Source organism: Salmo trutta, chromosome 17, assembly GCF_901001165.1.
Source record: "Salmo trutta chromosome 17, fSalTru1.1, whole genome shotgun sequence".
Lineage (NCBI taxonomy): Eukaryota > Metazoa > Chordata > Actinopteri > Salmoniformes > Salmonidae > Salmo > Salmo trutta.
The window spans coordinates 53812306-53828081 of record NC_042973.1 but is presented as its reverse complement, the minus strand read 5'-3'; the positions used below and the strand labels follow the sequence as shown (position 1 = coordinate 53828081).

The 15776-nt window shown below is 40.2% G+C and overlaps 1 protein-coding gene across 1 annotated transcript; it reads right to left on the bottom strand.

Moving 5' to 3' along the window:
- Window positions 1-499: 499 nt before the first annotated feature.
- On the bottom strand, window positions 500-13877 carry LOC115152422 (midkine-A). Its single transcript, XM_029697289.1, has 5 exons — window positions 13725-13877; window positions 2355-2443; window positions 2039-2206; window positions 1613-1777; window positions 500-1301 (listed from the first exon to the last, which is right to left on the bottom strand). The coding sequence occupies exons 1-5, from the start codon at window positions 13727-13729 to the stop codon at window positions 1285-1287; spliced, it is 444 nt and encodes a 147-aa protein (XP_029553149.1). The 5' UTR covers window positions 13730-13877; the 3' UTR covers window positions 500-1284.
- Between the last annotated feature and the right edge of the window lie 1899 nt (window positions 13878-15776).

Genomic DNA, 15776 nt, shown 5'->3' with positions numbered 1-15776 from the left:
TACGCTGCTGCTACTCTCTGTTTATCATATATGCATAGTCACTTTAACTATACATTCATGTACATACTACCTGAATTGGGCCGACCAACCAGTGCTCCTGCACATTGGCTAACCGGGCTATCTGCATTGTGTCCCGCCACCCACCAACCCCTCTTTTACGCTGCTGCTACTCTCTGTTCATCATATATGCATAGTCACTTTAACCATATCTACATGTACATACTACCTCAATCAGCCTGTCTGTATGTAGCCTCGCTACTTTTATAGCCTCGCACCTGTATATAGCCTGTCTTTTTACTGTTGTTTTATTTCTTTACTTACCTATTGTTCACCTAACACCTTTTTTGCACTATTGGTTAGAGCCTGTAAGTAAGCAGTTCACTGTAAGGTCTACCTACACCTGTTGTATTCGGCGCACGTGACAAATAAACGTTGATTTGATTTGATTTGAGAAAAACAATTACTTAATATGAAAAGTATTCAGACAAAACACAACAAATTTTTGTTATACAAACAACAGTACATTATTTTATTATTTTATACAAACCTCATGTTGCAATTCCAGTCATTTCTATTGTTCAAAAATACATTTTGCAAAGGAGTTCCATAGAATTCTAATATTTGTTTCCTGGATATAGACAGTACCCATATCCACTTACAAAATCTATTCCTCTAAAATCTTCTAAAATATGTATTTTTGAGCTTCTGGAACATGGTCAACGACACTCATGATCATTGAAGAAATATTATAATTTTGTTCATAGTGTTGTTTGTTTATGTTTAATTTTGTAACTATAGCTTTATTACAACTATCTATAGAAGTTGAGTTCTTTACATTTTCTGTTAAAAAAACATAGGATGGCCTAAAACTATGAAGACTGACTTATATGTCAAGTTGCCTACTGAAAAGAATGTAAAGATTTTTTTTAACCCTTAAAACAAATAAAAACACATAACAAGATTGTTTTCGTGAAAAGACATGAACATGAGAGTATAGGCAGAGATTGTTGGGTTGTTGTTGTTTTGAGAAGGACAAAGCGCTTAGTGGCAGAGACAGATGCTACATCCCAAATGACACCCTATCTCTTATATAGTGCACTACTTTTGACCAGGGCCCTCTGGTCTAAAGTAGTGCACTATATAACGGATAAGGTGTCATTTTGGACACAGTCAGAGACACTGGCTGAGTGTTTGGCAAAGGAGGGTGACGATTGTGCTGCTGAAGTAAGCCAGAAGTCACACCTGCTGTGTCTCAGTCAGTCCTCAAGCTTCACTCTTTAGTTGTCACTCTGTCCTCTTCCCTAGAAAAAAAAGAAGAAGAAAAAGTCAGGTGTTTGGATTCAATTGGGTTATTCTCAGTCAAAGGGCGAATTGCATTTTGACATGGTGGCTATGAAATCCCTTTCGGCATATGAATAGCTTTATTTTCTGCAGTGTTAGGTTTGTGTTTTCATGTTTTTTTGGAGAACCTGCTTTTCCAGTTTAGTGACAAATGCATACCTTCTAAGGAATGTGCCATCAGTATTTAACATCCCCTTAACAAACAGAATTTCAACCAGTTTTGCCCACTGGGTTTGTCCTATGGTGGTCTAATAAATGAGATCCGACCTGCCTTTTCCTCCCTTCCCCTTGGGCTTGGAGGAGCATGGCTTGGTCACCGTGATGGTGGCCTCGCAGTCTAACTTGAACAGGTCTTTCTTCAGGGTTCCTGACCGGCTCTTGGTGCCAGTGGTCGTGTCACACTCGCCCCAATTGGTGAACCTGTACTTGCAGTCAGCTAGAAAGAAATACCATCTATTTTATCATATAAATCATCCATAAAAACATGTTAATCTAATTCCGTTATGATTAGGGACCAGAGTTTTTCCTGACCACGATGAGACCTGACCAGTGACCATGAAAAACTTTGGGCCCTAGTTACTTAATGATGATGGTACAGAATGCAGATACATGTAGTATATTTACATATATGTGAATATATGTATGTACTGTATGTGTATGTCAGGACCACATCCATCTCCAACATTTGCCCTCTTACCACCAAAGGCCTTCTTCCAGTTGCAGGGGATATTGCACTTGTGTTTGGTGGTGTGCTCACTGCAGGTGGCCTCACGGAACCCATCTCCACAGTCACCAGCATTGGGCACACATTTTCCAAAGCGCTTCTCAGCACACTCTGCTTTGCCCCCCTCTTTGGCTTTCTGACCTGTGGCACCAAAAATAAAACAAATAAATAATTTAATTGATTTTGCCTGACATTTGCTGTAACACAGCATAACATGAGCTCCTTCAAAGGGATATTCTTTTTTTTATCTATACACATTAATGTAGTTTGTAGTTTGATCACGTCTCACCTTTTTTGTCACCATGTTTGTGTGCTGCTTCTGCTGTGACCATCAAGGCCACAAGCAGCACAAGTGTCATTGAGAACACACCTTGCATTCTGTGAAGAGAAAATGTAATATCATTATCAACATATTTTTGGAAAGTTTACTAGCCACTGGGCTGAAAGAGAGCATCAAAACACATTATGGTTCCATGTATGTCCTATATCTTTTTTATGCTTTTGGGAGATGTATTTGTGCAGAGGCTTCGGAGCTTTAGCTGTTGGGAAGATAACTCAGATGCACAGCCACTCTGTTTATTTTACATGACCACCCCATTTCAACAGCATTTTTGTGAGCCATCATCATAATGTACTGGCTTATGTTGTACAATATTGGATGTGCTTAAGTTACATCTTAAAACTGTCACACATCTGCAATGTAGCCATTGGTATTGATCCTACTATGATGACATAATGTTACAGCAACATTGATAATACTATGCACTCTCTTCAAGCCAGAGTATTAACTTTTTTTCTAATTGACAGAGACACCTAGGCTGTAGCTTGTGATTGGATGATTGGATGGTTGGGATGGTTTGTAACTTGTGAGTGACCATGGTTGAGTTCCTGCCCGACCTACAGTCGTGGCCAAAAGTTTTGAGAATGACACAAATATTAATTTCCACAAAGTTTGCTGCTTCAATGTCTTTATATATTTTTGTCAGATGTTACTATGGAATACTGAAGTATAATTACAAGCATTTCATAAGTGTCAAAGGCTTTTATTGACAATTACATGAAGTTGGCGCAAAGAGTCAATATTTGCAGTGTTGACCCTCTTTTTCAAGACCTCTGCAATCCGCCCTGGCATGCTGGGCCACATCCTGACTGATGGCAGCCCATTCTTGCTTAATCAATGCTTGGAGTTTGTCAGAATTTGTGGGTTTTTGTTTGTCCACCTGCCTCTTGAGGATTGACCACAAGTTCTCAATAGGATTCAGGTCTGGGGAGTTTCCTGGCCATGGACCAAAAATATCGATGTTTTGTTCCCCGAGCCACTTAGTTATCACTTTTGCCTTATGGCAAGGTGCTCCATCATGCTGAAAAAGGCATTGTTCGTCACCAAACTGTTCCTGGATGGTTGGGAGAAGTTGCTCTCGGTGGATGTGTTGGTACCATTCTTTATTCATGGCTGTGTTCTTAGGCAAAATTGTGAGTGAGCCCACTCCCTTGGCTGAGAAGCAACCCCACACATGTCTCAGGATGCTTTACTGTTGGCATGACACAGGACTGATGGTAGCGCTCACCTTGTCTTCTCCGGACAAGTTTTTTTGTGGATGCCCCAAACAATCGGAAAAGGGATTCATCAGAGAAAATGACTTTACCCCAGTCCTCAGCAGTCCAATCCCTGTACCTTTTGCAGAATATCAGTCTGTCCCTGATGTTTTACCTGGAGAGAAGTGGCTTCTTTGCTGCCCTTCTTGACACCAGGCCATCCTTCAAAAGTCTTCGCCGCACTGTGCGTGCAGATACGCCCTGAAGCCTTCTTCACAACAATTGCACCGCTCTCCTTGAAGTTCTTGATGATCCGATAAATGGTTGATTTAGGTGCAATCTTACTGGCAGCAATATCCTTGCATGTGAAGCCCTTTTTGTGCAAAGCAATGATGACGGCACATGTTTCCTTGCAGGTAATCATGGTTGACAGAGGAAGAACAATGATTCCAAGCACCACCCTCCTTTTGAAGCTTCCAATCTGTTATTCAAACTCAATCAGCATGACAGAGTGATCTCCAGCCTTGTCCTCGTCAACACTCACACCTGTGTTAATGAGAGAATCACTGACATGATGTCAGCTGGTCCTTTTGTGGCAGGGCTGAAATGCAGTGGAAATGTTTTTTGGGATTCAATTAATTTCCATGGCAAATAGGGACTTTGCAGTTAATTGCAATTCATCTGATCACTCTTCATAACATTCTGGAGTATATGCAAATTGCCTTCATACAAACCGAGGCAGCAGACTTTGTGAAAATTAATATTTGTGTCATTCTCAAAACCTTTGGCCACGACTGTAGATGCGTAGGATTTAAATTTTTTTTTTTTTATTTCATCTTGATTTAACCAAGTAGGCCAGTTGAGAACAAGTTCTCATTTACAACTGCGACCGTGCCAAGATAAAGCAAAGCAGTGCGACAAAAACAACATAGAGTTACACATAAACAAACATACAGTTAGTAACACAAAAGAAAATAAAAATAGAAAAATCTATGTACAGTGTGTGCAAATGTAGAAGAGTAGAGAGGTAGGCAATAAATAGGCCCCGGTGGTGAAAATAATTACAATTTAGCATTAATACTGGAGTGATAGATATGCAGATGATGATGCGCACGATCCTACCTCATTTGCACACACTGTATTTAGACCTTTTCTACTGTATTATTGATTGTATGTTTGTTTATTCCATGTGTAACTCTGTGTTGTTCTTTTTGTCGCACTGCTTTGCTTTATCTTGGCCAGGTCACAGTTGTAAATGAGAACTTGTTCTCAACTGGCCTACCTGGTTAACTTCTTGGTGACAGGGGGCAGTATTCGGAAATTCAGATGAATAATGTGCCCAAATTAAACTGCCTGCTACTCAGGCTCAGAAGGTAGGATATGCAGGCTTCAGGTTGAATTTACGGGAGCAGGCAATGTATTCCTATGTGGAGAGAAGTCATTGCAAACTGTTTGATGTAAGCACCTTCTTTTAACTGTTAATAAGGACAGGGGGCAGTATTTTCACGTTCGGATGAAAAACGTGCCCAAATTAAACTGCCTCCTACTCAGACTCAGAAGGTAGGATATGCATGTTATTAGTAGATTTGGATAGAAAACACTCTGAAGTTTCTAAATCTGTCTTAATGATGTCTGTGAGTATAACAGAACTCATATGGCAGGCAAAAACCTGAGAAGAAATCCAACCAGGAAGTGGTTGTAGTTTTTCAAGTGATTGCCTATCCAAACTACAGTGTCTGTGGGGTCATTTTGCACTTCCTAAGGCTTCCACTAGATGTCAACAGTCTTTAGAACCTTGTTTCATGCTTCTACTGTTACTGGGGAGAGAAGAAGAGCTGTGGACTGCCTGAGACCAATGAGTTGTTTACTGCGCCGTCACACAGGCGCGCCGTTCCTTCTTTTTCCTCTGTAATGAATATGCTATTGTCTGGTTGGAATATTATCGAAGATTTATGTTAAAAAGACCCTAAGGATTGATTGTAAACATCGTTTGACATGTTTCTACGAACGGTAATGGAACTTTTAGACTTTTCGTCTCGGGTTTTGCGCTCGCGCATTATGCCTTTGGAATAGTGATCTGAACGTGCGAACAAAACGGAGGTATTTGGACATAAATATGGAATTTATCGAACAAAACAAACATTTCTTGTGGAAGTGGGAGTCCTGGGAGTGCATTCCGACAAAGATCAGCAAAGGTAAGTGAAGATTTATAATACTATTTCTGAGTTTTGTTGACTCCAGAACTTGGCGGGTAACTGTATAGCTTGCTTTGATGGCTGAGCTCTGTACTCAGAATATTGAACAATGTGCTTTCGCCGTAAAGCTATTTTGAAATCTGACACAGCGGTTGCATTAAGGAGAAGTGTATATATAATTCTTTCAATAACTGTTGTAAATTTTATCAATGTTTATGATGAGTATTTTTGTAAATTGATGTGCTCATTCACCGGAAGTTTTAGGAGGCAAAACATTTCTGAACATCACGCGCCAATGTAAAATGGGGAAAATGGCTGCGTGGTTTTTCTTGTCTCGGCGCTGTCCTAACATAATCTAATGTTATGCTTTCTCCATAAAGCCTTTTTGAAATCGGACAATGTGGTTGGATTAACGAGAAGTGTATCATTAAAATGGGATGTAATAGTGATATGTTTGCGAAATTTGAATTATGAGATTTTTGCTTTTTTGAATTTGTCGCCCTGCTATTTCACTGGCTGTTGAATAGTGTGTCCCGCGGGCGCTAGCTCGCTAGCGTCCCACATGTCCCAGAGAGGTTAAATAAAGGTGAAATAAAAAAATCTAAATAAAAAGTGCACGTAGAGATACTGGGGTGCAAAAGAGCAAGAGCGTAAGCAATAATATGGGGATGAGGTAGTTGGGTGGGCTATTTACAGATTGGCTGTGTACAGGTACAGTGATCAGTAAGCTGCTCTGACAGCTGATGCTTAAAGTTAGAGAAGGAGATATAAGACTCCAGCTTCAGAGATTTTTGCAATTCGTTCCAGAGATCGTCTGTACCTGGCAAATGGCAGACAGCATCTACGGCGTTCGTGTGGACGAACTGTTTGCTGATGTCAACGTTGTGAACAGAGTGTCCCATGGTGGTGGTGAAGTTATGGTATGGGCAGACATAAGCCACAGACAATGAACACAATTGCAATTTATTGATGGCAATTTTAATGCACAGAGATACCGTGACGAAATCCTGAAGCCCAATTCTAGTGCCATTCATCATGTTTCAGCATGATAATGCACAGCCCCATGTTGCAAGGATCTGTACACAAGCTGACATTTCACAGTTTTTCCAAGTCCTGCATATTCACCAGACATGTCACCCATTGAGCATGTTTGGGATGCTCTGGGTCGACGTGTACAACAGCGTGTTCCATTTCCCGCCAATATCCAGCAACTTCGCAGAGTCATTGAAGAGGAGTGGGACAACATTCCACAGGCCACAATCGAAAGCCTGATCAACTCTATTTGAAGGAGATGTGTCGCACTGCATGAGGCAAATGGTGGTCGCAAATGCTGGACTGGTTTTATGATCCACACCCCTGCTTTTTTTTAAAGAAATATGTGACCAACAGATGCATCTGTATTCCCAGTCATGTGAAATCCATAGACTAGGGCCTAATTAATTTATTTCAGTTGACTGATTTCCTTATATGAACTGTAACTCAGTAAAATCTTTGAAATTGTTGCATGTTGCGTTTATATTTTTGTTCAGTGTAATTTCACTTTGACATTATGGGTTATTGTGTGTAGGCCAGGGACACAAAATCTCAATTTACTCTAAATTCAGGCTCTACTATGAAATGTGGAAAAAGTCAAGGGTGTGAATAATTTCTGAAGGCACTATATGTGTTGCTATGAGTTACTGCACCTCAATGCAGTACACTGTACTTATTATAACATACTTTGTTCTGTTCTCAGTCAGTTTATAGACAACTTTACTTTGAAGTTACTCTGCAGTTAACTAACTGTTCTTCATCTTAGTTGGTGGATCATTTTAGCCTATGAACATAGCCCACTAATATCTGTATTTTTTGTTTCCATGACTACATGGAAAACCACGCAAATACGCTACCATTCAAAAGTTTGGGTTCACTTAGAAATGTCCTTGTTTTTGAAAGAAAAGCAAATGTTTTGTCCATTAAAAAAACATCACATTGATCAGAAATACAGTGTAGACATTGTTAATGTTGTAAATGACTATTGTAGCTGGAAACGGCAGATTTTTTATGGAATATCTACAGTTGAAGTCGGAAGTTTACATACACTATAGCGCTCCTCTTCGTCTGAAGATATGGAGAAATCGCTGTCGGAAAAAGTGGACCAATACGCAGCGGGTTGCGTGCTCATCATATTTTATTTTACTGTGAACACCGAGAAAAAACAAGAAACAAGAGACGAACAGTTTAGCAGGCTAACATAAAGCAGTGCTAAAACAACAACCCACAAACCCAAGTGAAAAACACACACCTAATATATGACTCCCAATCAGGAACAACGATAACCAGCTGTCCCTGATCAGGAGCCACACAGACCAACATAGAAACATACAACCCAGAACAAACATACACAGACATCTTCTGCCACGTCCTGACCAAAATACTACACAACTACACCCTCTGCTGGTCAGGACGTGACATACACCTTAGCCAAATACAATTAAACTCAGTTTTTCACAATTCCTGACATTTAATCCTAGTAAAAATTCCCTGTCTTAGGTCAGTTAGGATCACCTCTTTATTTTAAGAATGTGAAATGTCAGAATAATAATAGAGAGAATGATTTATTTCAGCTTTTATTTCTTTCATCACATTCCCAGTGGCTCAGAAGTTTAAATACACTCAATTAGTATTTGGTAGCATTGCCTTTAAATTGTTTAACTTGGGTCAAACGTTTTGGGTAGCCTTCCACAATCTTCACACAATAAGTTGGGTGAATTTTGGTCCATTCTTCCTGACAGAGCTTGTGTAACTGAGTCAGGTTTGTAGGACTCCTTGCTTGCACTCGCCTTTTCAGTTCTGCCCATACATTTTCTATAGCATTGAGGTCAGGGCTTCGTGATGGCCACTCGAATACCTTGACTTTATCGTCCTTCAGCCATTTTGCCACAACTTTGGAAATACAGTGAGGGAAAAAAGTATTTGATCCCCTGCTGATTTTGTACGTTTGCCCACTGACAAAGAAATGATCAGTCTATAATTTTAATGGTAGCTTTATTTGAACAGTGAGAGACAGAATAACAACAAAAAAATCCTGAAAAACGCATGTCAAAAATGTTAGAAATTCATTTGCATTTTAATGAGGGAAAGAAGTGTTTGACCCCCTCTCAATCAGAAAGATTTTCTGGCTCCCAGGTGTCTTTTATACAGGTAACGAGGTAAGGTAAGGGAGTGCTCCTAATCTCAGTTTGTTACCTGTACAAAAGACACCTGTCCACAGAAGCAATCAATCAATCAGATTCCAAACTCTCCACCATGGCCAAGACCAAAGAGCTCTCCAATGATGTCAGGGACAAGATTGTAGACCTACACAAGGCTGGAATGGGCTACAAGACCATCGCCAAGCAGCTTGGTGAGAAGGTGACAAAAGTTGGTGTGATTATTCGCAAATGGAAGAAACACAAAAGAATTGTCAATCTCCCTCAGCCTGGGGCTCCATGCAAGATCTCACCTCGTGGAGTTGCAATGATCATGAGAACGGTGAGGAATCAGCCCAGAACTACACGGGAGGATCTTGTCAATTATCTCAAGGCAGCTGGGACCATAGTCACCAACAAAACAATTGGTAACACACTACGCCGTGAAGGACTGAAATCCTGCAGCACCTGCAAGGTTCCCCTGCTCAAGAAAGCACATATACATGCCCATCTGAAGTTTGCCAATGAACATCTGAATGATTCAGAGGACAACTGGGTGAAAGTGTTGTGGTCAGATGAGACCAAATTGGAGCTCTTTGGCATCAATTCAACTCGCCGTGCTTGGAGGAGGAGGAATGCTGCCTATGACCCCAAGAACACCATCCTCACCGTCAAACATGGAGGTGGAAACATTATGCTTTGGGGGTGTTTTTTTGCTAAGGGGACAGGACAACTTCACCGCATCAAAGGGACGATGATGTACCGTCAAATCTTGGGTGAGAACCTCCTTCCCTCAGCCAGGGCATTGAAAATGGGTTGTGGATGGGTATTCCAGCATGACAATGACCCAAAACACACGGCCAAGGCAACAAAGTAGTGGCTCAAGAAGAAGCACATTAAGGTCCTGGAGTGGCCTAGCCAGTCTAGCCAGTCAATCCCATAGAAAATCTGTGGAGGGAGCTGAAGGTTCGAGTTGCCAAACGTCAGCCTCGAAACCTTAATGACTTGGAGAAGATCTGCAAAGAGGAGTGGGACAAAATCTCTCCTGAGATGTGTGCAATCCTGGTGGCCAACTACAAGAAACGTCTGACCTCTGTGATTGCCAACAAGGGTTTTGCCACCAAGTACTAAGTCATGTTTTGCAGAGGGGTCAAATACTTATTTCCCCCATTAAAATGCAAATCATTTTATAACATTTTTGACATGCGTTTTTCTGGATTTTGTTGTTGCTATTCTGTCTCTCACTGTTCAAATAAACCTACCATTAAAATTATAGACTGATCATTTCTTTGTCAGTGGGCAAACGTACAAAATCAGCAGGGGATCAAATACTTTTTTCCCTCACTGTATGCTTGCGGTCATTGTCGATTTGGAAGACCCATTTGCGACCAAGCTTTAACTTCCTGACTGATGTCTTGAGATGTTGCTTCAATATATCCATATAATTTTCCTCCCTCGTGATGCCATCTATTTTGTGACATGCACCAGCCTCCTGCAGCAAAGCACTCCCACAACATGATGCTGCCACCCCCAGGCTTCACGGTTGTGATGGTGTTCTTTGGCTTGCAAGCCTCCCCCTTTTTCCTCCAAACATAACAATGGTCATTATGGCCAAACAGTTCTATTTTTCTTTCATCAGACCAGAGGACATTTCTCCAAAAAGTACGATCTTTGTCCCCATGGCAAGTTGCAAACCGTAGTCTTGCTTTTTTATGACGGTTGATCTCTAGGAGACAGAACGCATCTCCTTCCTGAGCGGTATGACGGCTACGTGGTCCCATGGTGTTTATACTTGCGTACTATTGTTTGTACAGATGAACGTGGTACCTTCAGGCGTTTGGAAATTGATTTTCCCATGATGTCAAGCAAAGAGGCACTGAGTTTGAAGGTAGGCCTTGAAATACATCCACAGGTACACCTCCAATTGACTCAAATGATGTCAATTAGGCTATCAGAAGCTTCTAAAGCCATGACACCATTTTCTGGAATTTTCCAAGCTGTTTAAAGTCACAGTCAACTTAGTGTATGTAAACTTCTGACCCACTGGAATTGTGATAAAATTAATTTTAAGTGAAATAATCTGTCTGTAAACAATTGTTGGAAAAATTAAATGGGTCATGCACAAAGTAGATGTCCTAACCGACTTGCCAAAACTATAGTTTGTTAACAAGAAATTTGTGGAGTGGTTGAAAAACGAGTTTTAATGACTCCAACCTCTGTATGTAAACTTCCGACTTCAACTGTACATAGGCGTACAGAGGCCCATTATCAGCAACCATCACTCCTGTGTTCCAATGGCACGTTGTGTTAGCTAATCCAAGTTTATCATTTTAAAAGGCTAATTGATCATTAGAAAACCCTTTTGAAATTATGTTAGCACAGCTGAAAACTGTTGTTCTGATTAAAGAAGCAATAAAACAGGCCTTCTTAAGACTAGTTGAGTATCTGGAGCATCATTGCTGATTATGGGCCTCTGTACGCCTATGAAGATATTCCAGCTACAGCTACAATAGTCATTTACAACATTAACAATGTCTACACTGTATTTCTGATCAATTTGATGTTATTTTAATGGACAAAACATTTTATTTTCTTTCAAAAACAAGGACATTTTTAAGTGACCCCAAACTTTTGAACGGTAGTGTACATCTCAATTTGATGTTACTTTAATGGACAAAACATTTTATTTTCTTTCAAAAACAAGGATATTTCTAAGTGACCCCAACTTTTTGAACGGTAGTGTACACCACTTACAGACATTTTCCTGTTGACAGTTATGCATGATGAAAGTAGGCTAATGGATTCTTACATTGCTCTTATCCGATCATAATATTTTGCCTAGTTAACCTTTGTCTCACTGAATCAACTGAACGCCTTCAAGCCTTACTTGATGAGTGCTCAATCAACAAGTACGGCAGTATATCCCCTTAATATGTGGGCCACAGGCATCCCCTTTGAATACATTAAATGTGTCAATAACCCATACATCTCTCCCTGTCTCTATCCACCCCCCCCCCCACCCCCCCATTACTGGGCTGGGAAATTACAGAGTCTTCTTTGAGAGTTCAGTTTCAAGAGAAAGGCCTCCATTAAATGAGTCCGTTCTTTCACACGTCAGCCGGCCGAGCAAATCCCGCTCGTCTCCCGGCCCCAAATGTGGAGGGCTTCTCCGGGCTTTTGTGTGAACAGAACAGGCTCTCAGCAGGCTCCCTCTCCCTCTCTGTGCTCCAGCCATGCGGAGGGAGAGGCCAAGCGCTTGCTGAAAGGCCTTTAGAGTCCCCTCAAAGGAATACTGATTCATTGGGCCAAAACAAAGGGCCTTCTTGCCTGTTTTCATTTCTCTCAAAAGCCCTAACACAGATCCCATGCCACATCTTAGGAGCAAGGCCTCTCCACTGTCCAGCTGAATGTAAACCTATTTGCATAAGAAGACAATGAAGTCTTAAGATGAAGAAAATAAGCGTGATGCTCCCTTTGGTAGATGCGAGAGCAGTACATTTTGAGAACTTCCTCATGAACCGGAGAGTTCACTCTCCCAAAAGGCAAACTTCATGAAAGTCGTTTAAAGATGATCTTGAACGCAGATCCGTCGAGGATCTCTAGAACAAAATTATCATATCAACCAAACACTGTATTAACAATGTGAATCAAGGTTTTACTAAGACATGACCTTGTTATAACCATGGAACCAACATGCGTAGACATACTGAACAAATAGACAACGTGAGCTGATGTCACAACTATTCACAGCTACTTCACAACAACTGTCTCACAACTACATACAAGACAAACAAAGCCTTAGCTAAAAGGTTAGGAAAATAAAATCTTTAAAAGTTGTTGTCAAGGGAGGGCGCTACAAAAGAATGATGGGTGCATTCCATTCCTCCAATCACTCTTCCTCAGTTCAACCATGACTTAGTTATAAAGCCTGAATATAGTCTCATATAGGATTACCTTACCATGCCATGCCTTATAACCTAAAACTAGACAAAAGTGTGTGGAAAATCTCTGGCAGTATTGACATCCTGCAAGTGCATGAAGAGTGTTGCTTTAATTGGGAGTAAAATAAACCCCCAAGGCAAACAATGAGCTAGCCATGGTAGCTGCCTACAGGGTCAGATGAATCGCAACATTTTGATGGTTTTGACAGGAGAACAAACACATTTAGAAACCACACTGTCTGATGATTGTCCTGAAATGAATAGAAACCACTTTTTCTATCATTAAACCTCAATTAATTAGATCACTTGCACTATCAAAAGCTGAATCTACTTTCCCATATTTGGATTATCTGATTGAATAATTACATCTGATTCTGGTTTAGGTGGTAATACCTGTAAGCTAAACAAGTAACACCATAGGATACCCTTTCTAACACCTAATAGAGTTGGGCTAAATGATAACACAAGGATGCTCCTGTAGGAATGTGAAAACAAAGTCTAAAAAAATCTCCCTCCCATTGTAAGAAGTTTTAAAACGGTATATTCAAAATTTACCTTAGAGTTTGAGAATATAGAGTAAAAACCCAGTCTGTAGCGATATGGTATTTGATTGTTCGTAAAACATATTGAAGATTTGGTTTGTGCGTAATGCGCACTTCCCAGCCTACCAAGGCATGCACTTTTTCTGAACATCGACAGCAAATCAGTGAACAAAGAAACAATGTAAATAACATATGGATATGCTCTATGATTCTTAATAATGAATGCCTTAAACTGACAAAATAATGCGGGATAAGAAAACAGTGCGTCAACTTACTTCATTCTCACAAACAGGCAACTTCACAGTCTGTCAAATCACTATACCGGTTGTGTAGTCGTTTGCTTTCCGCACCCAGACCACAGCTTGCGTTTACTGTGTCGTCCTACTTTTTTTTCGAAACTAGTTTGAGCTGGTCACATATGAACAATGTTTAAATCTACCACTCGGTGACATCACTTATCCATGTGGCATCACTTTAATCCATATAATGGGAGGCAAAACAAGCCCATCTAATTTGCATTATATACAGTGGTCATGATTTCTGAGACCTGCCTGCTTCATGAATTATTATTAATTCAAACGTGTTTTACAGTAAGTTTATCACTTACACCTTTTTTGTGACATCCCTTTTATTATTGTTAAATACACCTGTTGTCATCAAGTAACACTGTAGACTCTCAAATATATTAATAATGCATTTAATTTAGCCTTAAATGTAAATATTATGTCAGTGTTATGTTACAATCCAAAATTCTGAACCACATGTCTGTTATAAGAATGTAAAGAGGTATAGGAGAAACCTGCAGAATAGCAGGTGAATTGCAAGCCAAAGAGCTAAGTAGAATATACAGTTTCAGTTTTCACTACTAGGACCAGTAATTTGCATCTTGATTCTCAGGTTTTCCAACCCAGCAAATTAGCTGTTCACATCATCCATCAATGATTCACTACGTCCTTATTGCACAACAGACCCACAATGTACAAATTTTTACACATGGTCATAAACATTTATCCTTCTCATCCCTTCTTTCCCAATGAAGTCCACATGACTTCTGTTTTGGTGTGAGGAACACCTGTTTGGTCAGGGAATGATTCAGTTGGATAAATAATACCTATGTAAATACTGTAAGGTTTTGTGTAAGGTTTGGTCACTGGGTTATAGAGCACCGTTTGGCTCTTGTGGCCCCTCTGTTGGTCTCAGTGTACACAGTAGCAACCCCTGTTTCTTTCATTAACAACATGTTTTGTTGAAGTTGATTGGGATGTCTGTATGGTTATGTTAGTATATTATTATACATTGAACAAAAATATAAATGCATCATGTTAGTCACATGTTTCATGAGCTGAAATAAAAGATCCCAGAAATGGTCCATACACACAAAAAGCTTATTTCTCTCAAATTTTGCACAGAAATTTGTTTACATCCCTTTTAGTGAGCATTTCTCCTTTGCCAAGATAATCCATCCACCTGACAGGTGTGGCATATCAAGAAGCTGATTAAACAGCATTATCATTACACAGGTGAACCTTGTGCTTGGGACAATAAAATGCCACTCTAAAATGTGCAGTTTGTTTCACAAAACACAATGCCACAGATGTCTTAAGTTTTGACGGGGTGTGCAGTTGACATGCTGACTGCAGGAATGTCCACCAGAGCTGTTGGCAGATAATTGAATGTTAATTTCTCTACCATAAGCCGCCTCCAACATTGTTTTAGAGAATTTGTGAGTACATCCAACCGGCTTTACAACCGCTGACCACGTGTATGGCGTCATGTGAGAAAGCGGTTTGCTGATGTCAACGTTGTGAACAGAGTGCCCCATGGTGGCATTGGGGCTATGGTGTGGGCAGGCATAAGCTACGGACAATGACCCCAATTGCATTTTATCGATGGCAATTTGAATGCACAGAAATACCATGATGAGATAATGATGCCCATTTTTTTTAAGGTATCAGTAACCAACAGATGCCTATCTGTATTCCCAGTCATGTGAAATCCATAGGTTTGGGCCAAATTAATTCATTTCAATTGACTGATTTCCTCACATGAACTGTAACAGTAAAATATTTGAAAGTGTTGCATGCTGCATTTATATTTTTGTTCAGTATAATTATGTTTCATTGTTTAATCTAGAAAAACCTGTCAATCCACTTTGATAAAAATACAGTGACCTTTCCGCTGTATATCTTGGAAAAACATTCACAGGCTTCTTTATCAAACATCTATTAAAAGCTGTAAAAAGCAGAAGCTTATATATTTCTCTCATGGCTTTGTGGACTGTTGCTTCTCAGGGCAGAGTTTAATGCCATCATCACCCAAGGTTGTCG

Coding starts and splice junctions, on each gene's coding strand:
- LOC115152422 (XM_029697289.1), bottom strand. Junction 2,207..2,354: donor CAAACATGGTGACAAAAAAG/GTGAGACGTGAT, acceptor TTGGTGCCACAG/GTCAGAAAGCCAAAGAGGGG. Junction 1,778..2,038: donor CTGGAAGAAGGCCTTTGGTG/GTAAGAGGGCAA, acceptor ATTTCTTTCTAG/CTGACTGCAAGTACAGGTTC.